At 42.8% G+C, this 27,941-nt stretch overlaps 1 protein-coding gene across 1 annotated transcript in view; it reads right to left on the bottom strand.

The window, feature by feature from the left end:
* LOC121553292 (DNA nucleotidylexotransferase-like) overlaps window positions 1-27,941 on the bottom strand; it is a 182,711-nt gene that overhangs the window by 29,085 nt on the left and 125,685 nt on the right. The window contains exons 8-10 of the mRNA XM_041866314.2: window positions 18,883-18,985; window positions 3,206-3,460; window positions 2,404-2,487 (exon numbers count right to left, since the gene is read on the bottom strand). Of these exons, the coding sequence (XP_041722248.2) occupies window positions 2,404-2,487; window positions 3,206-3,460; window positions 18,883-18,985 (442 nt within the window). The remainder of the gene's footprint in view (window positions 1-2,403; window positions 2,488-3,205; window positions 3,461-18,882; window positions 18,986-27,941) is intronic.

The raw sequence follows: 27,941 nt of genomic DNA, 5'->3' as shown, positions 1-27,941 counted from the left end.
GCCCCCCTCCCTCCTAATCAGCCCATTCCCATTTCTCCCAGTTTGTCCTGCCACCAGTCAGATGCAGAGCACCGACTCACTGGGAAAAGATTGGTCAATTAGGACGGCCACAAAGATAAAAGTGCCATTATCTGAGCGGTGGCGGCCATACGTTCATCCAATTAATGAGGGCTTTGCAACAGTGACGAGGGCCGGACAGAGAGGGACCACTCCTCCCTGCCTAGAGCGAACAGAAGAACAGAAGGAATAGTCAATGATCTGTGGAGTCGGAGGCAGCCCGGTGACTTAGACAGTTAATTGATCTTCATTACCTTAATTATGGCTGAAATGTGGAGCGGAGAGCTGAAAAACACTGTTGAATGATTCCGTCAGAACCTATACCCTTTTAAGCGGTCTGCCGACCTTGAAACTAGCAGTGAAACTGCTGTCTGTGCCAAAGTGAGCCTAAATAAGTGAGGAGTGTGTGTGTGTGTGTGTGTGTGTGTGTGTGTGTGTGTGTGTGTGTGTGTGTGTGTGTGTGTGTGTGTGTGTGTGTGCGCGCGTGCGCGTGTGCATGTGTGTATATACAGTACATACCTACGTGCACATACATGTGTGCATGCAGATAAATTAAACATCTCAATTATCAAAACGTTCACAACACTTTCCTCATTAAACTCGAAAACTCAACCATACACTCCATCCTACCAGATCCCAGATCTACCGCAGCTGTATTGAGTGTAAGTGTATGTGATCGGATCACTCATATCCTCCCAGCACACAGTTCACTGCACAGCCCGTGTGCTTCCCTCTGCCCTTGTGTTTGAATAAACAACATCTGAGAAGGCAGCGTCTGTACAATATGTGTCATAAAGCTGCCACCCTGCTCTCTTTATGTCCTGACCCCTGTTCCTCAGGGAGGGGGTTCTGGGGACGTTGTGGTGACAGGTCAGCGACATTCCTGGCGCCCCTGTCCCGCTCCGCTCACTCCTCAAGATGCTTGTCCCCATGCCCCCCCTTCCCCCCCGCCCTGTAAATGTACATGAGCCAAGATGCATTGCTGCAGGATCCCATGCTTTTAGCAGGGCTAAGTGTATGTATAACCTGTCAGCTGAGACTGTCATAAACATATTTATGTTTTTCATGTGACACACTGTCTTATGTTATATTTGTTCAGAGGGATTTTAGGGTGAGCTTTAGGATGCCCCTTAAAGGGAAATGTGAAAAATGTTAAACTTCATATTCATCATCTCTAGCACCACTCCAACATCAACATATGTGAAAATGATGCGTTTCTATGCTTTGTAGTAAAAAATATAGAGAAAGATAAGTGTTTCCAATGACGTCAATGGTGTGCATCATGTGATTTTAACCAACCATGAGCAGGCATCGCCTACTAATTGCCTTCTAATTGTCTGCTAATTGGTTGATGATGTCATTGAAAACACTTATCTTCCTCTATCTTTTTTACTACAAAAAATTGAAATACACAATTTTCACATATGTTGATGTTGGGGTGGTGCTGGAGATGATGAATATGAAGTTGAAACATTTTGAAGTTTCCCTTTAAGTGGTTGAAAAATGAAGCACACTTATTCAAAATGTATCCACCCCAACTTCACCCCATAGTCTGTAGCTTATAGTGCAGTAGTAACAGAGCAATAGTAGTAACCCTCTGTGAGAAAAGGACTAATTACATCTTGTATCCAAACAAACGGGAAATTGTCATTAAACTGAATGTAATAAGGTCTTGCTGTGTGGGCAAGTGAGGGGTTAATGTGATTTGAAGTCTAATGAGATGTAAATGGATATATGATCAATCTGTTGGCTGAAACTGAGACGCAATTTAATTCATTTGGAAATGTGTAAATAAACCTTGTGCTTCCCAGTGAAATTACCTTCACCTAACAAGCCTCTAAATGATATATTGAAACAGTTAGAAATATTTTATTCACTTATAACTGCAAAGCTGATGTGTTGTTACTGCTTCTTGTTTTAGAGTGTGTATTTTAGAATGTGTGTGTATTGCATCCGTCTGTGTGTGCATTTGTACGCTCGCGTGTTTGTGCGTGTGTTTTTTTGTGTGTGCGTGCCTCCGTATGTAAGTGCGCATGTGTGTGTGTCGCATCACGCCCCCTCACAGCAAGCAGAGCTGTAATAAAAAATGTTTGTCCTCACGCCAATATCGAGTTTCTGCTCACTCAGAGGAGGCATCAAATAATTTAAGTTAATGTGTCTGTGTATTCCCAGCCCACGCATTCTAACACCCAAGCCTAATCCCTCCAATAACCTTTGAGGACAACGGCATTGCTGTAATTGACCACTCAGATTCATAAACACGCACTGTGTGCGGAGGACTGATCTAAAACAAATGGTTGCACCTTGTATTATCAGTTGCACTCAATCTGAGGGAACACACAGTACCTTGGTTTTGTCATACAGGGCGTGGTTGTCAAGACGCATCCCCTTCTCCTTCCTGGCAAACCTTCTCAGATCTCTCTCAAACTGCTGTGGAAGAACAGAATCAAAAGTCATATCTCTTCTTACCCTTTTTCATTGAATTTATCCCCCTTTTCTGCCACCCTAGGGTTGCTGTATTCCCCAACAGTAAGACATCTGCCATATCAGATCAGTTTCTGGGATAACTCTACCATCACTGTTGTGTTCCTATAGTAGCTTTCTTGTTAGTGTTTAGCTATGTATTCATTCATAGCTGCGGGAAGATGTTTGGGGGTGGGGGTGGGGGTGCTGCAATTTTTATAGCCGCTACAGACGGCTATATCAGTCCACTAATACAGGACTAGAAAAGGAACAGTACACTACTTTTGTGAATTGTTATTGCATTTTTATTATTACTTTTTAAACATTTCTATTTGTTTTTAATTCAGATTTTTCAGGTGGTGCTGCAGCACCCTCAGCGCCCCTACTTCCCATGGCTATGTCTGTATTTCTCATCATCAATGTTTTCTTTTTGGTTTATTGACTACTCTGTCAAGCGCTATGTGAATTGGATCATTTGTTTTTGCCAAATTGAATTTGTCCTTATTCGTGTCCTAAGAGCAGCTCTGCCTCGAGAGCAGAAACAAATGTGAATCGTTGCCCTCAGAACAAGATTGAATTAGGAAATCTCCACCAGCTTGTTTTTTTATGGTTTTAGTCAGTAGAGGAATGAATGTGGATGTCTTGGCATCCACATTCATTTCACATTAATTTGATCCATGCTTACCCTGGAGCCGGTCCAGCCCAGGAGGGCAAAGGCATAGCGGTCAACAGGTGGGGCCACCAGATCCACCCGTACTGCCCTCCAGCCCCTGCTCTCCCCTGGTTCCTTCTGCAGCCCTCCATCCCCCTCCACCCGTCCCTCCTCCAGCCTCAGGATCAGGAAGCACTTCTCGAAGTGGTCCATGGTCTCGAACCTGCGACTAGGCAGCTTGCTCAAGTCAAAGGTGGAGCCCTGGTGCTCACAGTACAGCAGAATGCCCTTGTGAGGAGATAATATAAATAATTGTGGACATAGAGTCACTGTCACCACTGTTACCTAATAAAATAAATATTGACATAATAAATGTAATATAGATATTGACTTTGTAGATGTCATGGGATTGGTTTATGCTGCTACTGTACTTCAGTGCCTGATGTATTTTATTATGAATATTGAGTTGTGTATTTGCACATTTCTATACAGCCTCACAGTAGAAGTAAAAGTTGCCTGAAAATCAAGCAAGTTTAATCACAGGACGGTTAGGTAAGCCAAGTGACATGAAACATCTGGAACCATTAGAAACAGATGTTTGAAATTGCCACCAGTTTGTATTCTGCCACTGCATTAAATAAGCCAACTGTGAGATCCCAACTAAATAACAACCTTCAAGATCCCGAACAATGGGGGGCCAGTCTGATTCACTGGCACACGGTTCCACTTCATGGAAAATAAAATCACTCCCAGGTAAGCAGAATGAAAGTAACAGAGAGAGAGAGAGAGAGAGAGAGAGAGAGAGAGAGAGAGAGAGAGAGAGAGAGAGAGAGAGAGAGAGAGAGAGAGAGAGAGAGAGAGAGAGAGAGAGAGAGAGAGAGAGAGAGAGAGAGAGAGAGAATGAGTTGGGTGAGAGATACTAGAGACAGAGAGAAACAGAGAGAGAGTGTGGGAGATATAGAAAGAAAGAAAGGTGGTTGGGGGACGACGAAAGAGAAGAAAGACATATATAGGGAGAGATACGGCTGGATAAGAGAAAAAGGGAGAGAGGGAGTTGAGTAGATAAGAAGATTAGATGGGGGGGCAGATAGTGGAGAGTAGGCAGTAGCAGGAAGAAGAAGAGGATTGATTTCCTCTGGGCTTTGGCCCGGCTGATTATGCAGCTTCCCCAGTCCAGGAGCGCTAAGGAGATTAACATTACAAATTGTCAATTTAATTCCAGCACCCACAGTAATTGTGGGGATGCTGTGTTCCTCTTGCGCCCCATAAATCTGCCAGGCTCTCCTTAAAACGGCAATCAGCAGTAGAAACAATAACAAAGCGGCCTGTGGTTCGGTAAAAAGCTGAGGGATGGGGCTGGATAAATTTAATCACTCTCAAATTCATAGACAGAGCTATGAATTCAACCATTGACCATCCATGAAATCAAAATTATAGTTTTAACTATGTTTGTTTACATTTTCTTTGTTTACAAATATTGGAGTAAAACAAACTTACATTTTGGGTTCTGATGGGGAACGACAGTTGAACTAAGCTCGTGAGGCATTTATAAGCTATAATCTTTAAGAATCAATGGGTACATATTATTGGATGTAGCAACTGCTGATTGCCCCTTTAATGAGCAATAATGGCAGGAGAAAGTGCAGCTCTAACCACTCCTGCTGTCCAACCAAGATACTGAGGTCAATCAAGAGACAAACACTACTGAGCCAGTACTTTCCGGACTTGTTTGACCGCGTTGCCCCACTTCATCAAAAGAAAACAACATTTCCCAGAGGGCATCGGGAGAGGAGATGACGACTGAGTCATTAACTGATGAGATTGGAGAGACTGAGGGGACTGCACTCAGAGAAGTTGTCCTCGTCCCTCGTCCCCTGCCCCTCATCCCTTACACCTCAGCTCCCCTTATTAGCTTCAGGCGCCAATCATCTTATCGTCAGAACCAAGAACCAACCATTCACTTGCCACTAGGATAGGAACAGATTAGAAATCCACCAAACCTCTCACATACAGTGAGGGAAAAAAAGTATTTGATCCCCTGCTGATTTTGTATGTTTGCCCACTGACAAAGACATGATCAGTCTATAATTTTAATGGTAGGTTAATTTGAACAGTGAGAGACAGAATAACAACAAAAAAATCCAGAAAAACGCATGTAAAAAATGTTATAAATTGATTTGCATTTCAATGAGGGAAATAAGTATTTGACCCCTCTGCAAAACATGACTTAGTACTTGGTGGCAAAACCCTTGTTGGGAATCACAGAGGTCAGACGTTTCTTGTAGTTGGCCACCAGGTTTGCACACATCTCAGGAGGGATTTTGTCCCACTCCTCTTTGCAGATCTTCTCCAAGTCATTAAGGTTTCGAGGCTGACGTTTGAACCTTCAGCTCCCTCCACAGATTTTCTATGGGATTAAGGTCTGGAGACTGGCTAGGCCACTCCAGGACCTTAATGTGCTTCTTCTTGAGCCACTTCTTTGTTGCCTTGGCCGTGTGTTTTGGGTCATTGTCATGCTGGAATACCCATCCACGACCCATTTTCAATGCCCTGGCTGAGAGAAGGAGGTTCTCACTCAAGATTTGACGGTACATGGCCCCGTCCATCGTCCCTTTGATGCGGTGAAGTTGTCCTGTCCCCTTAGCAGAAAAACACCCCCAAAGCATAATGTTTCCACCTCCATGTTTGACAGTGGGGATGGTGTTCTTGGGGTCATAGGCAGCATTCCTCCTCCTCCAAACACGGCGAGTTGAGTTGATGCCAAAGAGCTCGATTTTGGTCTCATCTGACCACAACACTTTCACCCAGTTCTCCTCTGAATCATTCAGATGTTCATTGGCAAACTTCAGACGGCCCTGTATATGTGCTTTCTTGAGCAGGGGGACCTTGCGGGCGCTGCAGGATTTCAGTCCTTCACGGCATAGTGTGTTACCAATTGTTTTCTTGGTGACTATGGTCCCAGCTGCCTTGAGATCATTGACAAGATCCTCCCGTGTAGTTCTGGGCTGATTCCTCACCGTTCTCATGATCATTGCAACTCCACGAGGTGAGATCTTGCAAGGAGCCCCAGGCTGAGGGAGATTGACAGTTCTTTTGTGTTTCTTCCATTTGCGAATAATCACACCAACTGTTGTCACCTTCTCACCAAGCTGCTTGGCGATGGTCTTGTAGCCTATTCCAGCCTTGTGTAGGTCTACAATCTTGTCCCTGACATCCTTGGAGAGCTCTTTGGTCTTGGCCATGGTGGAGAGTTTGGAATCTGATTGATTGATTGCTTCTGTAGACAGGTGTCTTTCATACAGGTAACAAACTGAGATTAGGAGCACTCACTTTAAGAGTGTGCTCCTAATCTCAGCTTGTTACGTGTTTAAAAGACACCTGGGAGCCAGAAATCTTCCTCATTAAAATGCAAATCAATTTATAACATTTTTTACATGCGTTTTTATGGATTTTTTTGTTGTTTTTTTGTCTCTCGCTGTTCAAATAAACCTACAATTAAAATTATAGACTGATCATTTCTTTGTCAGTGGGCAAACGTACAAAATCAGCAGGGGATCAAATACTTTTTTCCCTCACTGTACTAGATACATGATTGTTCACACTACCTACATCCTCACTACCTACATTCCACATAGATTATGAAGCAAAATCAGCTGTGATATGACTTAAATACTGATTAAAAACAATCTTACATAAAAATGTATAGCTTAGGAAATTTCCTGTCACAAGAGAAATTTGCATATTTTAAAACACCTTAATGTAGGCCAATTATTCATATACCGCTGGATATTTCTGTCCCTTTCTGGCTGTACATTTCCTTCCTTTTAGCCTTGAATCACTAAGGATGCCTTGAGCCAAAGGATTAATGAGTAAGCAACAGTTTTACAGACTATTAAGTGTCTGAACATGGGTGCCCTTCATTTGATGAAGCCTTCGGCCACACGCACAAATCCACCATTAAAAAAGGGAAGTCTTAAAAGTTTCAGTCTCGGCAGCGCTGAGGGCTGTTTAGCTCTGTAATCATCTCCTACACAACAGGTAATGTCAGCAAGCATCCCAAAGTAAGCTTATTTCACCATAACTGTTTACAGAGAGAATTACAGAGGCGGACGTGTTGCAGGGAGTTAATCTTTGAAGGAAGTTAAGCTGTGCCTTTAAGAGAGAAAAAACAACACAACACAAACACAAGTGATGTAATTCTGTGCCAAATGTGATCTAGAAGGTCAGCGTTATTTCTTATTTGATTATTTATTTTGTTTCATACTTTTCAAGTGTGTGACAAACAGCTGACAAGCAGGCTGCCACCATGGCCACATGCCCCAGAGGACAAAGAGAGCGGCAGTCACGGCGGTGACAGGGACACAGGCTGCTGTGATCTAATGTCACATTCGCTCTGACTCAGAGCGAGAGACTTCAAACCCTCCCTTCAAGCCCCAGATTAGCGTGTGTTAGCAGGCTGCGTTTGAACTGTGTTTTCCTTTGATTCAGAGCTTTGCCGGAACGGTCCGGTCTGATTGCTGAAATTAAAGAGAATACTTTTTTTAAGTCTGTGTGTGTGTGTTTGTGTGGGGGGGAGGGATGTGTGTGTGTTTGTGTGTGTGTATGTGTGTATTGCTTACATGTGCGTGTGTGCATGCATCTGTCTGTGTGTGTGTGTTTATCCAATGCCAGTAAAAATAAAAAATCAGCTGCAGTTCTCTTTTAGGCAACACAACCTCCATAGCAAATGGAAACATAAGGTTAGGTTTAAGGTTTGGGATAGGGTTAAAACAGAAAAACAAAATGATTGCCTTGTTCTGGGATTGAACACGCGATGCTCGGAGCATAGCTTGTGGTTTAAGCCCATCCTCAACCTCATGCCCATTGCGCTAGCTCGTTGCAAGCCTAATAGATGGTAACAGGCACTCGTGTTGCCCGTAGTGGACTTTTGGAAATTGTCATGGAAATAAAATGCCACGCCATAACTTCACCATTCTAAATATGGCGGGACAGCGCATAATCCACTGCCGACTGGGCTGCTTTTAGATGTGTTTTGATTATGATTTTATTAAACCCAAAAATTGTCTCTGAATAGGGCTGTGGCGGTCATGCAATTTCGTCAACTGGTGAATGTCAAGCAAATAACTGTCAGTCTCACGGTAATTGACGTTAATTAGCATAAACAAATTTAGCATCTCCTGGCTTCCACACATAGCCTACAAGCAACTGATGCAGACCTTTGGAACATCTACATTTTAAAAAGTCTAATAAATCCATGTAATATAGCCTACACCATCACAATAAATCCATTACTTATTTTAGACAGGTCTAAAGAAGCATGACATGAAGAAAATGTAGTCTATTTCAGAAGAACTGAATAGCATACTCTGAGTTGTCCTTCTGTTAGGTTCTGATCTGGCTATGCCAAATGGCTGTGGGCTACACTAGTTCATTTAGCAGACAAGATTTGCTTACAATTCCATGGCATTATTTTATATTATTTTATAGTATGAAGAATACAATTGAACAAAGCTGAATAAAATAGAAAGGATATTTTCTCCAAACGATTTGAGTTAGTGTGCACATGCGGCTATTCTGTGTTGAGCGGTTAACAAAGAAACAGGTACTCCTATACGCTTAATTTAGTTAATGTAACTTTAGTTCTACAAACGTTGAGCTATATGTTTTGATGTTTTTTAATACATTGTAAGGCTGCATGATGCGACTCTAATGTTGATTAGAAAAAATTTGCTTGAAAGGCATGAGCTCTGCTATGTTTTTTGCGCAGGCGGTACACACTTTATCCAGTCTCTCATTCACAATTTGACAAGCACTTGATAATGCCTCAAATTTCACGGTGGCATCCCCTTTGTGTGGCCGTAATGCACCCTAAAAAAATCCATGCCTTTTGCGGCCAGTGGCCGTTGTGCCCTTTTATTGATTTAGTTATTTTTATTTAACCTTTATTTAACCAGGTAAGCCAGTTGAGAACAAGTTCTCATTTACAACTGCGACCTGGCCAAGATAAAGCAAAGCAGTGCGATAAAAACAACAACAACACAGAGTTACATAGGGAATAAACAAAACGTACAGTCAATAAAACAATATAAAATCTATATACAGTGTGTGCAAATGTAGTAAGTTATGGAGGTAAGGCAATAAATAGGCCATAGTGCAAAATAATTACAATTTAGTATTAACGCTGGAGTGATAGATGTGCAGAAGACGATGTGCAAATAGAGATACTGGGGTGCAAATGAGCAAAATAAATAACAATGTAAATAACAATATGGGGATGAGGGTGGGCTAATTACAGATGGGCTGTGTACAGGTGCAGTGATCGGTAAGCTGCTCTGACAACTGATGCTTAAAGTTAGTGAGGGAGATAAGTGTCTTCAGCTTCAGAGATTTTTGCAGTTCGTTCCAGTCATTTGCAGCAGAGAAATGGAAGGAATGGCGGCCAAAGGGAGTGTTGGCTTTGGAGATGACCAGTAAGATATACCTCCTGGAATGCATACTACGGGTGGGTGTTGCTATGGTGACCAATGAGCTAAGATAAGGCGGGGATTTGCCTAGAAGTGATTTATAGATGACCTGGAGCCAGTGGGTTTGGCGACGAATATGTAGTGAGGGCCAGCCAACGAGAGCGTACAGGTCACAATGGTGGGTAGTATATGGGGCTTTGGTGACAAAACGGATGGCACTGTGATAGACTACATCCAATTTGCTGAGTAGAGTGTTGGAAGCTATTTTTTAAATGACATCAAGGATCGGTAGGATAGTCAGTTTTACGAGGGCATGTTTAGCAGCATGAGTGAAGGAGGCTTTGTTGCAAAATAGGAAGCCGATTCTAGATTTAACTTTGGATTGGAGATGCTTAATGTGAGTCTGGATGGAGCGTTTACGGTCTAACCAGACACCTAGGTATTTGTAGTTGTCCACATATTCTAAGTCAGACCCGCCGAGAGTAGTGATTCTAGTCGGGCGGGCGGGTGCAAGCAGCGTTCGATTGAAGAGCATGCATTTAGTTTTACTAGCGTTTAAGAGCAGTTGGAGGCCACCGAAGGAGTGTTGTATGGCATTGAAGCTCGTTTGGAGGTTTGTTAACACAGTGTCCAATGAAGGGCCAGATGTATACAAAATGGTGTCGTCTGCGTAGAGGTTGATCTGAGAGTCACCAGCAGCAAGAGCGACATCATTGATATACACAGAGAATAGAGTCGGCCCGAGAATTGAAACCTTTGGCACCCCCATAGAGACTGCCAGAGGTCCAGACAACAGGCCCTCTGATTTGACACATTGAACTCTATCTGAGAAGTAGTTGGTGAACCAGGCGAGGCAGTCATTTGAGAAACCAAGGCTATTTAGCCTGCCAATAAGAATGCGGTGATTGACAGAGTCAAAAGCCTTGGCCAGAGTCAAAAGCCTTGGCCAGGTCGATGAAGACGGCTGCACAGTACTGTCTTTTATCGATCGCGGTTATTATATCGTTTAGGAACTTGAGCGTGGCTGAGGTGCACCAATGATTGGAAACCCGATTGCATAGCGGAGAAGGTACGGTGGGATTCGAAATGGTCGGTGATCTGTTTGTTAACTTGGCTTTCAAATACTTTCGAAAGGCAGGGCAGGACGGATATAGGTCTGTAACAGTTTAACTTCCCTGAAAAGTTGCATATCGTGGGGCCTGTTCGATGCTAATGCAGTACACCACAGGATGTTTTTGTGCTGGTCAAGGGCAGTCAAGTCTGGGGTGAACCAGGGGCTAAATCTGTTCTTAGTTCAGAGTTTTTTGAATGGGGCATGTGTTACGGTCCGGCACTGTTGTTCCTGTCCCCGCTTGTTTTCCTTTTCCTTTTTTCCCTGTGTGTGTTGTCTGTGTCTGTCTCCTCCCGCTGTGCAGCCCAGTCAGAGGATCTAGGTCAGGGGGCGTGGCCATTCTCTCTCCTGCTCAGTTACATCCAGCTGCAGCTCATTGTCACCAATCAACCAGCAGTTATCTACCCGGGCTGGCCACCTCTCCAGCGCCAGTTCGTTCCTACACCACCTGTGGTAACTTGGCTCCGTACAGCAATCTCAGTTTAGTTGTTACCCTCTCAGCATTATAGTTGTCTCTGCCACGTTTGTAACCTGTCTCTCCTTCGACCAGATCCCGTCTGTTCCTGCTGCCTGCCTGCCTGCCACTCCCACGCCGCAACCTGCTCATCTGTTGTCTGATATCCTCGTCATCCAGCTCTCAGTGCTACTGGCTCTCCACCCCACTCAGCTCCTACCCCGGTCTGAAGCTGCTCCACCCTGAACTGCTTCTCTCTGCCAAAACACGCTGAATAAACAACATCTTAATTTACCCTCTTTGTCCGTGTGTCCGTCTCTGCGCCTGAGTCCCCACCTAGCCTAACAGCATGCTTATTTAAGATGGAGAGGAAAGCACTTCTGAAGAACATCCAGGCATCCTCTACTGACGGAAAGAGGTCAATATCCATCCAGGATACCCGGGCCAGGTCAATTAGAAAGGCCTGCTCGCTGAAGTGTTTTAGAGAGCGTTTGACAGTGATGAGGGGTGGTCGTTTGACCGCAGACCCATTACGGACGCAGGCAATGAGGCAGTGATCGCTGAGATCCTGGGTGAAGACAGTGGAGGTGTATTTAGAGGATAAATTAGTCAGGATGATATCTATGAGGGTGCCCATGTTTATGGATTTAGGGTTGTACCTGGTAGGTTCCTTGATAATTTGTGTGAGATTGAGGGCATCTAGTTTAGATTGTAGGACGGCCGGGGTGTTAAGCATATCCCAGTTTAGGTCACCAAGCAGTACGAACTCTGAGGATAGATGGGGGCAATCAGTTCACATATGGTGTCCAGGGCACAATTGGGGGCTGAGGGGGGTCTGTAGCAAGCGGCAACAGTGAGAGACTTATTTCTGGAAAGGTGGATTTTTAGAAGTAGAAGCTCAAACTGTTTGGGCACAGACCTGGATAGTATGATAGAGCTCTGCAGGCTATCTCTACAGTAGATTGCAACTCCACCACCTTTGGCAGTTCTATCTAGACGGAAAATGTTGTAGTTCGGGATGGACATTTCTAAGCCAAGATTCAGACACTGCTAGAACATCAGAGTGTGCTAACGCAGTGAATAACTCAAACTTGGGGAGGAGGCTTCTGATGTTAACATGCAAGAAACCAAGGCTTTTACGGTTACAGAAGTCAACAAATGATAGCGCCTGGGGGGTAGGAGTGATACTGGGGGCTACAGGGCCTGGGTTAACCTCTACATCACCAGAGGAACAGAGGAGGAATAGAATAAGGATACGGCTAAAGGCTTTAAGAACTGGTCTTCTAGTGCGTTGGGTACAGAGAATAAAAGGGGCAGATTTCCGGCCTTTGTAGAATAGATTCAGGGCATTATGTACAGACAAGGATATGGAAGGATATGAGTACAGTGGAGGTACACCTAAGCATTGGGTAACAATGAAAGCAATATTGTCACTGGAGGTACCAATTGAGCCAGTCTCCACGTGTATGGGGGGTGGGACAAAGGAGCTCTCTGAGGCTGGTTGAGCGGTACTGGGGGCTCTACAGTGAAATGGTATAATAAGAACTAACCCAAACAGCAATAGGCTAGGCATATTGACAAGGGAGAGAGGCATAACGCAATCACAGGTGTTATTCGAGAGGGCTAAGACAACAACTGGTAATGGCGACGAAAGTTTGGGCTGAGGCTAAACAGATAAACAGGATGGGGTAGCGTGTAAAGGAACAGTCCAGCAGGCATTAGCTGTGTAGCTGAGTGATCATAAGGTCCAGTGAACCGCAATAGGTAAGTCCGGGAGCAGTTCGTAGGCTGCTACAGCACAGGCGAGCAGGAGGCACGGCTGTTGATTGCGTGTGCTAGCGGGCCGGGGCTAGCAGATGGATCTTCGTGGTCGTCGCAACGGGAAGCCTGTTGAAACCACATCAGACAATTGCGTCGGCAGACCAGTCGTGATGGATCGGCGGGGCTCCGTGTCGACACTAGGAGGTCCCGTCCGGTTGACAGAGAGGTAGATAGCCGGGAGATGGGCCTGGCTCGAGGCTAGCTCAAGGCTAACTGGTGATTAGCCCACCACAGTCATTCGGTTGCAGCTAGCTAATTGCGATGGTCCGGTGTTAAGGTCCAGTGATTCAGTTATTCCGGCAGAAAATCCAATATGCTCTGGGTCAATAGCGCGCTGTGCAGACTGGCCGATAATTGACCAGGCTAGAGCTGGCTGGTAGGTAGTGCAGGCCACGGACAGTGGTGAAGACCGCTAACGGTGGCTAATAGCAAGTAGCTAGTTAGCTGGCTAGCTGGCTCGTTTCAGCCGTAGGTTCTTGATAAAAATCAAGAAAGAATAGAATCCGTTCCACATTGGGTGAGGCGGGTTGCAGGAAAGTATATTTAGTTTAAGGATGGAAAGTGAGATAGAGAAATATTTACCCCCCAAAAAACAAAGAAACAGGCTATTTACATGAGGACATAACAGAATACACGACCACACTGTTACGTTATCTTGGATCTTGGCCCGGAGTGGTACGTTGTGCCCTTCTCCCTGAGTGCTGCACGCTCCGAAGCACCTCTCACTCTCCATCACGTGATCAGGTCTTTCTCACAGCCTACAGATACATCGGGGACGCAACTGCGTGCGTCGTTATCCAATTCTGAGGTGCATATTGAAGATATTGGAAGAACTGTCCACATTTACTTTTCGTCAGCTAACAAGATGAGTAGGACTAACGAACATCAAAAGCACTAGCCTATGTCAATCTACTGGCCCCCATAGTACAAAAGTTGACCTATTCTATTCTGTGCAATAAATAAATATTCCAAACATAGTCTGGGACAGTTGTGGGATGCGATAGATCCCAAATTAATACGAACATCAAAAAACCTTTTTTACACAATGTGGCTGATGCAACAGATCAGAACGTTTAGCTTTAAATGTTGATAAACTATTAGGCTATTTCTTCACATTATAAGCGCAGCAATGCGCACATGGTAGTAGGCTATGAGCGCGAATGTTCCATTAGCGGGAAAACAGCATTATCAAAAGTGACCGCAAATGCGATTATGCATCTAATGCTTTTATTAGAAAGGTGCATTTTTATGGTGAAAACGATCTTCCCCAAACTTGAAACTCACATGCTGCTTATGTATGCCAGTTAGGCTCTACACCCCTTGTAAAGCAGATTAATGTGCTTAATTTTAAGAAGTTATTTGGCCACTTCAGTTGTGATACAAACCTTATCAAAACATATAGACCTATGGGCTAGGCAACATGAGGTGTGTGACTATGATTCGAAAAAGGCATTGTTTCTTGCCTTATGCTGGGCATCATTTACAAGTGATAATATATCATTCACAAGTCATAGGCTAATATTGTCACCCAACAGACTATTCTTGATGTAATCTTGTCTTTACATATACTAAATCATCTATATGTGAAATTTGCTTTGATTTAGAATGGACCGTTATCATGCACCTGTCTCGAAACAGGGCAGCGGGAAAAAATATGTCTCATCTATGCACTTAAATAGCGAATGGAGGACTCTTTTCCTGTGGTTCATTTTCATGCCAGCCAGGTAGGCTATACTCCTGTTGTAAAGACAAGCAATGTGCTGAATATTAGGAAAGATAAGAAAGAAATATAGTAGGACTAGCCTATAGAAAATTTATGGGATTTTTAATAGAGGCAATAACTCTGTTTTCTCGCACAATTGCATAGCCAATAGAAATGTTGCGCAACATGAGCTCATGGACTGTCATGAAGTGTTTGATTAGATTTTCGATTAAATGTGTATTGATGTCAGAGTGATTAGAGGGACAATAGAGTGCTGAGTATCAGGCAGTTAGCAAGTTTGGTAGGCTACTAATGACCATCAGCAGCATCAGAGCTTGGAGAAGACTAATTACCGTGACTAAACGGTCACAGGGAATTTGACTGCCTTCATGACTCCTGACCGCTGGTGTGGCGGTAATACGGTCACCGCAACAGCCCTATCTCGGACTTTCCAATAACCCCAGCTCACTGTGATGGTGATTGGTCATTGTCTCTCATGAAATGGGTTATTCAAACAGAAGGCAAACCTACCGTACATACAGGCCCTAACCTCACAGTTTACAGTTTATGTGACTCAAATCCCATAACATATCTAATTCATGCACCCTCTGGCTACTACTGTTGCTTCGAAGGTACTACGACAGGTCCAATATATCTATAATCACATAATATTATTACATCAGTACTCAATTTAGCCAGTTAGCAACGAATAAGCAGCAGGTAGGTGGCCCTCCAGTACGATTCTGGTGTGCCGACAGCAGACTTGCTCACCGGCCTTACTGGTGGGGTGCCCGCTTTTAGATGCAAATCAACCCACCAGAGATGCACATTTCGTCATAAGCAGCAAACTTCGCTCACCCGCTAGTGGTAGCCTTCTGTGTTAGGAAGGCGAAAAATAGCAAGCATTTATTACAATGGCAATTAATCTACCACCACCACCCGGACAGTGAGAGCAGATGATTAGTGTATGGGGGATGAGGCATCGCTCTCTCACGTTCTCTGTTGCTACTACCAGGGCAAATAGCTGAATCTCATCCGTCTACTATAGAAAAGTCTGGCTGAACTTGCTCGTGCCCTCAAGTTATACTTTCATAACCAGCAGAAAAAATGATGAAGCCCCTTTTCACAAGGACATTTCCAGATATATGTATTTTGACCTCCCCCAGGCTAAAAGGGAAAAAATTGCCATGATATTCGGCCTCGGCAAAGAGTCAAAGACATGTGGCCCCCGGAGGACCAGATCACAGATGACAAGGTTACACGACTTAGAGTCAACCTCTGCTACCTCCACTTAATCACGGTCTCTGGTGTTCCCTTCCCCGTGGACTCGTCACATTCTTCCGCCGTGCCGAGGGACCCCTTATGGGGAAGTTCCTTCCCACCCTCCCCCCTCTTCTCCTCACCCAAGGGTGTGAAGAACCAGCAGTAACCATCAGCAAGTTCTGTAGACCTGTGCGTGTGTTTGTCTGTCTGTGTGTGTGTGTGTGTGTGTGTGTGTGTGCGTGTGTGTGCGTGTGTGTGCGTAAGAGGGCACACGTTAGCATAGGAGGTAATTATCAGCAGGATGGCCTTCTGAAGCAAATGAAGGCTGGGGGCGGATGGAGGGGGTGGAAGGAGGGAGGGAGATGTATTTTTAAACACAGGCAGCGATGATAAAGAGAGGCCTGCAGCAAGACCCTCAGCCCTGCTCTCCATCAAACACTCCTCTCTTTTTAGCCTCTCCAACACGACATCCATTAAAGAGGGATGACTGTCTCTCTCTCTCTCTCTCTCTCTCTCTCTCTCTCTCTCTCTCTCTCTCTCTCTCTCTCTCTCTCTCTCTCTCTCTCTCTCTCTCTCTCTCTCTCTCTCTCTCTCTCTCTCTCTCTCTCTCTCTCTCTCTCTCTCTCTCTCTCTCTCTCTCTCTCTCTCTCTCTCTCTCTCTCTCTCTCTCTCTCTCTCTCTCTCTCTCTCTCTCAAAGCCAGGTAAACTGTATAGACCAAGGCCACTTTTGCCATCCAAATTGTAATAATTTTCCTTGACCAAGGCCCTTGATATTGGTGTGACTTATTTTATTGCCTCCTTTTGTGTTAACTCATATGCACTTGGCTCTGTAATCATCCTCTCCTCCAATCACTTTCTCCCTCTCCACACTGTAGGGCACTAACCCAATTCCCCTCAGTCCTCTCGTCTCCTCCTCTGCTGTTATTACCCTCAACTCCACAAACAGGGGACAGACGTGGTAATCTTTGTCTATTGTACCCTGTGATAATTATTTTCATCCTTTTTCAGAAAATTCTGTGTCTGAAAAAGTATGATTTCACTTACAGTACCAGTCAAAAGATTGGACACACGTACTCATTCAAGAGTTTGTATTTATTTGTACTATTTTCTACACTGTAGAATAATAGTGAAGACATCAGAACTATGAAATAACACATATGGAATCATGTACTAACCAAAAAAGTGTTAAACAAATCCAAATATATGTTATATTTGAGGTTCTTCAAAGTAGCCACCCTTTACCTTGATGACAGCTTTGCACACTCTTGGCATTCTCTCAACCAGCGTCATGAGGTAATCACCTGGAATGCATTTCAATTAACAGGTGTGCCTTGTTAAAAGTTAATTTGTGGAATTTCTTTCCTTCTTAATGCGTTTGAGCCAATCAGTTGAGTTGTGACAAGGTAGGGGGGGTATACAGAAGATAGCCCTATTTGGTAAAAGACCAAGTCCATATTATGGCAAGAACAGCTCAAATAAGCAAAGAGAAACGACAGTCCATCATTACTTTAAGACATGAAGGTCAGTTAATCAGGAACATTTCAAGAACTTTGAGTTCTTGAAGTGCAGTTGCAAAAATATCAAGCGCTATGATGAAACTGGCTCTCATGAGGACCACCACAGGAATGGAAGACCCAGAGTTACCTCTGCTGCAGAGGATAAGTTCATTAGAGTTACTAGCCTCAGAAATTGTAGCCCAAATAAATGCTTCACAGAGTTCAAGTAACAGACACGGATGATCTCCGCATGTGTCGTTCCCACCGTAAAGCATGGAGGAGGAGGTGTTTTGGTGTGGGGGTGCTTTGCTGGTGACACTGTCTGTGATTTATTTAGAATTCAAGGCACACTTAACAAGCATGGCTACCACAGCATTCTACAGTGATATGCCATCCCATCTGGTTTGGGCTTGGTGGGACTATCATTTTTCAACAGGACAATGTCCCAACACACCTCCAAGCTGTGTAAGGGCTATTTTACCAAGAAGGAGAGTGATGGAGTGCTGCATCAGATGACCTGACCTCCACAATCCCCTGACCTCAACCCAATTGAGATGGTTTGGAATGACTCGTACCGCAGAGTGAAGGAAAAGCAGCCAACAAGTGCTCAGCATATGTAGGAACTCCTTTAAGACTGTTGGAAAAGCATTCCAGGTGAAGCTGGTTGAGAGAATGCCAAGAGTGTGCAAAGCTGTAATCAAGACAAAGGGTGGCTGTTTGAAGAATCTCAAATATAAAATATATTTTGATTTGTTCAGCACTTTTTTATTTACTACATGATTCCACATGTGTTATTTCATAGTTTTGATGTCTTCACTATTATTCTACAATGGAAAAAATAGTAAAAATAAAGAAAAACCATTGAACGAGTAGGTGTGTCCAAACTTTTGACTGGTAACGTATGTGTATGAAGGTTAGGCACATCATACTCAGTCGTTGCAGTAGTTTGTGTGCACTAGTTTGGAGGGGGGAGGAATCACAATTTCCATACCTTGAGGGAGACAAAACATTTGTTCTTTGTCAGCACTGAGTAAGCTGCGATCAAGGGTTTTACTCTCTTTTCAACTATTAGTTTGATGTCTTGACATTTCAAGGATGCAAGGAAGTAGAATTGACCTTTATAATAAAACAGACTCTCAGGTAGATTCAACCTTTACCTTAACTCCACACTCCAACCTTTACTGAAGTGAAACTCGAAACTCCACTCGATGTCTTAAAAACCGTTGAGGTTGCCATAATCCAAACATCACTGTGCTGTGCTTTTTTTACTATTCATCTTGGTAAAGGGTAACGAACCACTCTGGAACCTTCTCTGAGGAGACTGATATGTCTTTTTGTACTGTATATCCTGTATACTTACATTGCGATTTTTCTGTACGCAGTAGTACACAAACTTACCTGGTCTCTAAGTCTGTCGATCACATGAAGCAGTAGCCCCTCTTCTTTTCCCATCTCAGGCATGGTCAAGAGGAAGTCCACATCGTGCCCATACTCCTTCCCCCTGTGGGACAGAAAGTGACTTAAAGATGTCCTCCATCAATTTTTGTACTTTTACAGTTGAAAAACGATATTTCAAGTATAAATACAGTAAACTACACACACTAAAGGGTAAAAACATACGTTATGAGCAAAATAGTGTTTTTTAGGCACAACCGCAAGGGCATTCAAGGAGTTGTTCTGTTGGGAATCTGTGATGTCATCAGCCTCCCCCTTGCTTGAGGAACAATAGAGGAGCAATAGAGAACAAAAGAGGAAAGTTTTGTCTCCCAGTGTCTATTGGAAAGCAGACTGAACCAGGTTCCTCTAGGACTTTGCCTGTGCTTAGCTCTATTCCATTTATTTTAATCATAAACAAACTCCCTAGTCCTTGACTATGACAAGCATACTCCTAACATGATGCAGCCACCACCATGCTTGAAAATATGAAGCGTGTCAGTTATGTGTTGTGTTGGATTTGCCCCAAACATAAAGCAAATTTCTTCGCCACATTTTTTTGCAGTTTTACTTTAGTGCCTTACTGCAAACAGGATGCTTGTTTTGGAGAAAAAAAAAATCTGTGCAGTCTTCCTTCTTTTCACAGTAATTTATGTTAGTATTGTGGAGTAACAACAATGTTGTTGATCCATCCTCAGTTTCCTCCTATCACAGCCATTAAACTCTGTAACTGTTTACATTGGCCTCTAGGTGAAATCCCTAGGCGGTTTACTTCCTCTAAGGCAACTGAGTTAGGAAGGACGCCTGTATCTTTGTACTACTGACTGGGTGTGAAAGGGATATTCAATGTCTGTTTTTTTATTTTTTACCCATCTACCAATAGGTGCCCTTCTTTGCGAGGCATTGGAAAACCTCCCTGGTCTTTGTTGTTGAATCAGTGCTTGAAATTCACTGCTCGACTGAGCGACCTTACAGATAATTGTATGTGTGGGGTACAGACATGAGGTAGTCATTCCAAAATCATGTTAAACACTATTATTGCACACAGAGTGAGTCTATGCAACTTATTTATGTACTCCTGCATTTATTTAGGCTTCCCTGAACAAAGGGGTTGAATACTTATTGACTCAAGACATTTCAGCTTTTCATTTTTAATTAATAAACATTTCTAAGAACATAATTCCACTTTGACATTATGGGGTATTGTGCATAGGCCAGTGAAAAAACATCTCAATTTAATCAATTTTAACTTCAGGCTGTAATGCAAAAAAAAATTGAAAAGTAAGAGGTGTGAATACTTTCTGAAGGCACTGTATGTCATGACATACAGTGAGGGAAAAAAGTATTTGATCACCAGCTGATTTTGTACGTTTGCCCACTGACAAAGAAATGACCAGTCTATAATTTTAATGGTAGGTTTATTTGAACAGTGAGAGACAGAATAACAACAACAAAAATCCAGAAAAACGCATGTCATAAATGTTATAAATTGATTTGCATTTTAATGAGGGAAATAAGCATTTGAACCCCTCTCAATCAGAAAGATTTCTGGCTCCCAGGTGTCTATTATACAGGTAACAAACTGAGATTAGGAGCACACTCTTAAAGGGAGTGCTCCTAATCTCAGCTTGTTACCTGTATAAAAGACACCTGTCCACAGAAGCAATCAATCAATCAGATTCCAAACGCTCCACCATGGCCAAGACCAAAGAGCTCTCCAAGGATGTCAGGGACAAGATTGTAGACCTACACAAGGCTGGAATGGGCTACAAGACCATCGCCAAGCAGCTTGGTGAGAAGGTGACAACAGTTGGTGCGATTATTCGCAAATGGAAGAAACACACAAGAACTGTCAATCTCCCTCGGCCTGGGGCTCCATGCAAGATATCACCTTGTGGAGTTGCAATGATCATGAGAAAGGTGAGGAATCAGTCCAGAACTACACGGGAGGATCTTGTCAATGATCTCAAGGCAGCTGGGACCATAGTCACCAAGAAAACAATTGGTAACACACTACGCCGTGAAGGACTGAAATCATGCAGCGCCCGCAAGGTCCCCCTGCTCAATAAAGTACATATACAGGCCCGTCTGAAGTTTGCCAATGAACATTGGAATGATTCAGAGGAGAACTGGGTGAAAGTGTTGTGGTCAGATGAGACCAAAATCGAGCTCTTTGGCATCAACTCAACTCGCCGTGTTTGGAGGAGGAGAAATGCTGCCTATGACCCCAAGAACACTATCCCCACCGTCAAAAATGGAGGTGGAAACATTATGCTTTTGGGGTGTTTTTCTGCTAAGGGGACAGGACAACTTTACCACATCAAAGGGACGATGGACGGGGCCATGTACCGTCAAATCTTGGGTGAGAACCTCCTTCCCTCAGCCAGGGCATTGAAAATGGGTCGTGGATGGGTATTCCAGCATGACAATGACCCAAAACACACGGCCAAGGCAACAAAGGAGTGGCTCAAGAAGAAGCACATTAAGGTCCTGGAGTGGCCTAGCCAGTCTCCAGACCTTAATCCCATAGAAAATCTGTGGAGGGAGCTGAAGGTTTGAGTTGCCAAACATCAGCCTTGAAACCTTAATGACTTGGAGAAGATCTGCAAAGAGGAGTGGGACAAAATCCCTCCTGAGATGTGTGCAAACCTGGTGGCCAACTACAAGAAACATCTGACCTCTGTGATTGCCAACAAGGGTTTTGCCACCAAGTACTAAGTCATGTTTTGCAGAGGGGTCAAATACTTATTTCCCTAATTAAAATGCAAATCAATTTATAACATTTTTGACATGATTTTTTCTGGATTCTTTTGTTGTTAGTCTCTCACTGTTCAAATAAACCTACCATTGAAATTATAGACTGATCATGTCTTTGTCAGTGGGCAAACGTACAAAATCAGCAGGGGATCAAATACTTTTTTCCCTCACTGTACCTGGACCACCTATTGAGATGTGCCTTTTGTTAAATAAATCAGGTGTTAAATGAGGTGAAAAGGAGACTGGAGTGCCACTTTAAGACTATTGTCACCAGTCAGCGCAAGCAGGAAATAATTTAAGGAGAATATCTTTAGTCACACTGGATAACCATTACACAGTAAGATGGCAGCCTGGCCATTAGGAGCAGGGAGCCTATTCAACCAGCTCTCACAGTCTCACAGCAGAATTAGACGTTGATCCATGTTTCTCAAACTTCAAATTTCAAAGTTGCTCCAAACGTCAAATTTTAAGTGTTTAAGGTTAAGTTTCGGCATTTACAAATTAAAATTAAGGTTAGAGTTAAGTTTAGCCATTAACTCTTAATTTCTATTGTTATGAATTAACTTTGAATGATTAAGGTAAGGGTTAAGGTTTGGGATAGGCTTAAATCAAAAACATAAAAAACAACTTTCTATCGCTGGATTCAAACATGCAACCTCTCAAACCAGATGCTTATGACCATCTGCCATTCCCGTCCACAACCCCCTAACTAAACCGAAACCTACTTAAAGGTAACAGCTCTCACTGTTACCCCTAGTGGTCGGTTTCCACGTCATCTCCCGACGTCCTCAGATATGGATGGACGTCGAATACTGACTTGTATCACGCGTGACCTGCCTTACCTATTAATGGGCTTTTACTTATTTTGTTATTCAAATAGGCAATTTGTGCTGTGTAATGAAGTTCAAAGCTCTCTTTTTGTGGCCTTGGTTGTCAGCAAAGCCTTCACTTTTATAAAAATCATCATTTTCTACTTGGATGTAATAAAGAGCGCTCACATACAATATTTAGTCTCTCAATGTCAGCAGAAATGTGGGCAGTGAACAGATAGACAGACATAAGTGAATAGAAATGTTTTAATTGTAAGGCTATGTAATAGATTAATGGGTATATGTGTCGCGCTTATCTGACATGTACTGAAGCTTTGAGACAAATCTACCACAGATGTGCCCTTGAATGTCAGATGAGCTGAGTAAAATATGTCGATTCCTACTAGGACAACCTTAGCAATCTGTTTCTGGACCAAAAGGCCTGAAGACCTTATTCAACCAACCAATCCGAGAAGACATCTGGAGGCCTCTATTCTTCTGCTAGGATTTTATTTTAATTGGAACCATCTACCCTGAGAGGATGATCTACGGAGCATGTCCAAATCATGAACATTTCCAAATCATGGGAACCCACCCACTCGACTAGATTCTCAGGCTCAGATGGCATCAAAAGTGTGGCTTTTCCACCAGACATGAGAGGAGCAAAGAGTACACTGCGCTGTATGAGCACCATGGAAAGAGCGCGCCGCAGATTGTGTGTGTGTGTTTGCTATGGAAAGCCACTGGACGGTTAGGTATGACTCCTTGCATAAAAAGCAAGGAAAAATTACTGCTCATCTGTGGTAGGCTAAGTGAATAAAGTGCTAGCCTACGTGAAATAGAAGATACACCTCCACCTGAATATTTGATTTAGATTTATATGATTTATAAGGACTGGGTCAAGTTTACAGTTGAAGCTGCTTAACTCAACTCTGCATCATGCCCCACCAATAATAGTTTACTTAGCTTCTTAGCTAGCTGTAAAAGGCGTTACTGTTATTAGCCTATTTAGCTCTAACCAGTTAATCTGCCACTGCCACGATGGACATCAGAAATAAAACCACCCATCTACACACAATACTCCATAATGACAAAGTGAAAACACCTAGACACAGAGTAGGTGAACGGATGATCTCCGCATGTGTGGTTCCCACCGTGAAGCATGGAGGTGGAGGTGTGATGGTGTGGGGGTGTTTTGCTGGTGACACTGTCTGTGATTTATTTAGAATTCAAGGCACACTTAACCAGCATGGCTACCACAGCATTCTGCAGCAATACAACATCCCATCTGGACTATCATTTGTTTTTCAACAGGACAATGACCCAACACACCTCCAGGCTGTGTAAGGGCTATTTGACCAAGAATGAGAGTGATGGAGTGCTGCATCAGATTACCAGGCCTCCACAATCACCTGACCTCAACACAATTGAGATGGTTTGGGATGAGTCGGACCGCAGAGTGAAGGAAAAGCAGCCAACAAGTGCTCAGCATATGAGGGAACTCCTTCAACTGTTGGAAAAGCATTCCAGGTGAAGCTGGTTGAGAGAATGCCAAGAGTGTGCAAAGCTGTCATCAAGGTAAAGGGTGGCTACTTTGAAGAATCTAAAATCTAAAATATATTTTGATTTGTTTAACACTTTTTTGGTTACTACATGATTCCATGTGTGTTATTTCCTAGTGTTGATGTCTTGACTATTATTCTACAGTGTAGAAAATAATAACAAATAAATAAAAACCCTTGAATGAGTAGGTGTGTCCAATCTTTTGACAGGTACTGTAAGTATTCACACCCCTGAGTTAATACTTCGTAGAAGCACCTTTGGCAGCGATTACAGCTGTGAGTCTTTCTGGGTAAATCACTAAGAGCTTTCCACACCTGGATTGTGCAACATTTGCCCATTATTCTTTTCAAAATTATATCTTGTGGCCTATATTCATTGCCAAATAGGCCTTGCTTTACTGTGTAGGGTGCTGTCCATTGTGCTTATACAGTGCAGCAGAGATGGGTTACAGATTTCGCACCAACCTGTCACTTCAAAAGCACTCAAGATCTCAGTCTCTGCATTTTAACTTAGGTGGCTCTATATAACCTTAATGGTGTCAGCCCAGGGCACTGAGGCAAACCACAAGTTTATTTCAGTTCTTGATCGCCCCGCTTTGATCAACAAGTGCCCAAGTCATGCAGTCATAAGCGCCCATTTCACAGTTAACAACACAGCAGAACAAGAACATAATGGCCCCTGTGTCTTAAAGCTCTGGTCGCGGCAAGGAACCTAGTTTGATCTTGCCCGCTGCCACCACCTCTGCCATCTGAATGTTCGGAGTGACAGATCAGCAGGGCAACAAAGAGAGAAAAAGGAGAGGAAAAACAGAGGGAGAAGTCTGCAGCAAAAGGTCATTGTGTCTAATTGAGTGGGCGAGGAATGAGACAACTGCCATTTAGAGCTCAACAGGGCATGCTAATGCTTCTTTAGCTCAGCTGTAGCACAGCGGGGAAGTATACCTTGCAGACACAGTATCTTGCTCACATGTTTAGTCTGACTGAAGATAAAGTAGTAACGGTCATCGAAATTGTTAAAAGGTTTTAAAAACAATTCTAATAAATGCAACATTTGGAAAATGGATGAAGATACTCCAAACTTTTAGAATTTTTATAATCCATCAGATATTGACTGAATTACAGCACATAAAACATTTTCAGGGATTTTGGTGGGAATTCAGGTGTTCAATTTATTGTCAAATTGCACTTTTATTTTCGTAGAATGCACTCACATATACATTTTCTTATTGTATAAGGTATTTAAAAAATAAGTTTTGTGTTAAGATAAATACATGGGGTGTATTTGCATATATGAACACATTAATATAAAGGGGTGGAACAGGTGCAACAACCAAACACTTGCTCGGTCTACCCTACTAGCATTCATCCGAGCTGTCTAGACTGCCTCATTAATGACTGTTGTTGTCGCATTCTCTTACATAATTCAACAAGTGTGTCAATAGCAGGATACCCTCAAATAAAAAAATCTACATGCTTGGCTCTAGATTACACCTATCTAAAGTTTACGTTTGCAAGATCAGACATAATGTCACTATAGAGAGCAATAGTTAATGGTGTATTTTTGTAGGCACTAACTCTGCCATGGTTAGTTGGACAAAGCCTATGGAAAATAGAATGGAGTTCATTGGAGTTAAACACTAAAAATCAGGTCTGTGGTAAAAACAGACTTAGATCTTATACGTTTTGTTCTACAAGATCATCTCAATCAGCATTTATGCAATAGAAAAAAGCACATAAAAGGCTTCAAAATTCATAAAGGCATGTTAACTGACTGATATTATCTCATAGAACAAAATATATAAGATCTCCTAAACCAAAGTTAACCTCAGGCCTTATTTTCAGTGTTCATCCCAAAACCCTATTCTTTCCCCATTCATTTTCCCTATAGGAATGGCTGAACGAACCAGAGGTAAGTTATTTCCGTTTTTTAGGACTACAAGCTGGCGAGCGCTATAGTCTGAGTGTTCATTTTTGGAAGTTGCTTTAATTTCAGTGCATCTAATTTGTAAACATTTAAACTGTATAAAAATATAATTTTTTTCAATTCTACAAAAAAAAATATCTCTTCTCTTTCTGAAAGTGTCGAGACGGTGCGTTAAGTCCCAGACAAAGCTTTAGCTTATAAATGCAATGGAAAGCCAATGTATTCCATCCGGGGTGTGTTTGACAGGTCATTACAAACATTTCCGTGGTCGTAGCGTTAACGTGTAAAAACGACAGGTACAAGCAAGAGTATAAAAGAGTCGCAGGAGTAAAATGAAAGCAATCAATCCAGCAAGATTTAAGTGATGAGTGGATTTTGAACCCCTCAAACACAGGAAATAGATGGCTGAAAAAGACTGATCCTCAGGTGGGCGGGGCATGCACGTTGCTAGATAAAGTCACAACTTTATTGTGAGAGATTGGTTCAGGGCTTTCAAGTACTACGGCCACGTTGATACAGCCGTACACAATCACTGCCAATCTGCTGCGCAAGCTGATTGAAAAACACTTCCCTCTAACGACTTACCAATATTATGACTTACAACTGAGTCTATATATCATTATGTGCCAATTTGTAAGTTCAAGTAAGTTAAAGTGAATTGCCATGGACTGAGGCCTATCTTTCTGAGTTCCACATTCTGATTCAATGAGAGACAGAAGCTGTGAGGTGAGAAAGATAGCTAAGATTTGTAGCCTTTTTGGAAACACACAGCACATTCCTATCTGCTGAACGGGCACTACTTTATTCAACATCCTTAATTAGCAACACAAAGGTGACACAACACACTTCTGCCTAATACTAAGGCAGTGTGGTTAAGTGAATCTCTGAGCTAGCCTCTGCTGTGCTAGCAAAATGCACTTGACTGCACCACATAAGTGTGTGTCATGAATAGCAAAACTGAAGGGGGAAAATCATCAGCATAAATTCAGTTTACCTCCAATCAAGTCTCAAACACCAAGGGTTTATCTAAGTGTGTGCTCCAGGAGCTAATTTAGGACGAGAGCTTCGTTACCAAGGAGAGGCAGCTTTTACAGTCCAGTCAGCTCATCATGGCATGTTTAGAGGCTTTATTCCGTCTAGAGTCGGCAGATACTTCCTCTGAATAAACCTCAGTCAGCGGAAAAAGAGATGACAGCATGTCAGGGTCTTTCTCTCCCGGCAAAGATATTTTTTTATGGTATGCCTTGACAACACTATATTCTTATTTAGCTTTAAGCATCCACTCCAACCCAATGGTACGGCTCTAAAAGTGCGCTTATCTGACTTCTTGGAAAGAAAGACGGATGGGCTTTTTAAAGGCTGTACTTAGAAACCCTGGCTGTGTCCCAGTTCTCCGACCTAAGCAACAACAGTTGCTGAGATAACTACATCTACTACTGTATGCTGTGTACCTGATGTGTAGTTACATACAGTTTATAACGCTATTGAGTGAGGAAAAAGTGTAAAGAACATATAAAATATACATGGATATTTACAAGTAGATGGTAGATGGCGACCATATGAAAAAATAAGAGTTGTCAGATGTGTTGCTGTGCTTAGAATCACATAAAAAACACCTTTTAAGTTAGCTATAGTATGGCAGCTAGAAATAACTGCCAAGAGAACCAACAGATGTGTTTTCCTGATTCATTTAATGTGGTGTCCTTAACAGCTCCTATCTTCCTGAGCATCTTGGGGAACAGTTGCTTTGTTGGCTAAGATGACACACCTGAACATATTGGGCGAGTCCACATACTGTCATTATCCTAAGGGGAAGGCGTAATTGCATCCAGCAATATGTTGTTTCCCAAAATTCATAACAAAATTGTCTTTAAGTGATGACTTATCATCAAAAACGTTCTTAGCATGCCAGAGATAACTCTATAAACACTATAAGTAATTCAAATACTCCCTATACGATTCCACAAATCA

Source organism: Coregonus clupeaformis, chromosome 37 (genome assembly GCF_020615455.1).
Source record: "Coregonus clupeaformis isolate EN_2021a chromosome 37, ASM2061545v1, whole genome shotgun sequence".
Classification (NCBI taxonomy): Eukaryota; Metazoa; Chordata; class Actinopteri; order Salmoniformes; family Salmonidae; genus Coregonus; species Coregonus clupeaformis.
The sequence above is the reverse complement of the archived record's forward strand: the minus strand, read 5'-3'. Positions and strand labels throughout refer to the sequence as shown.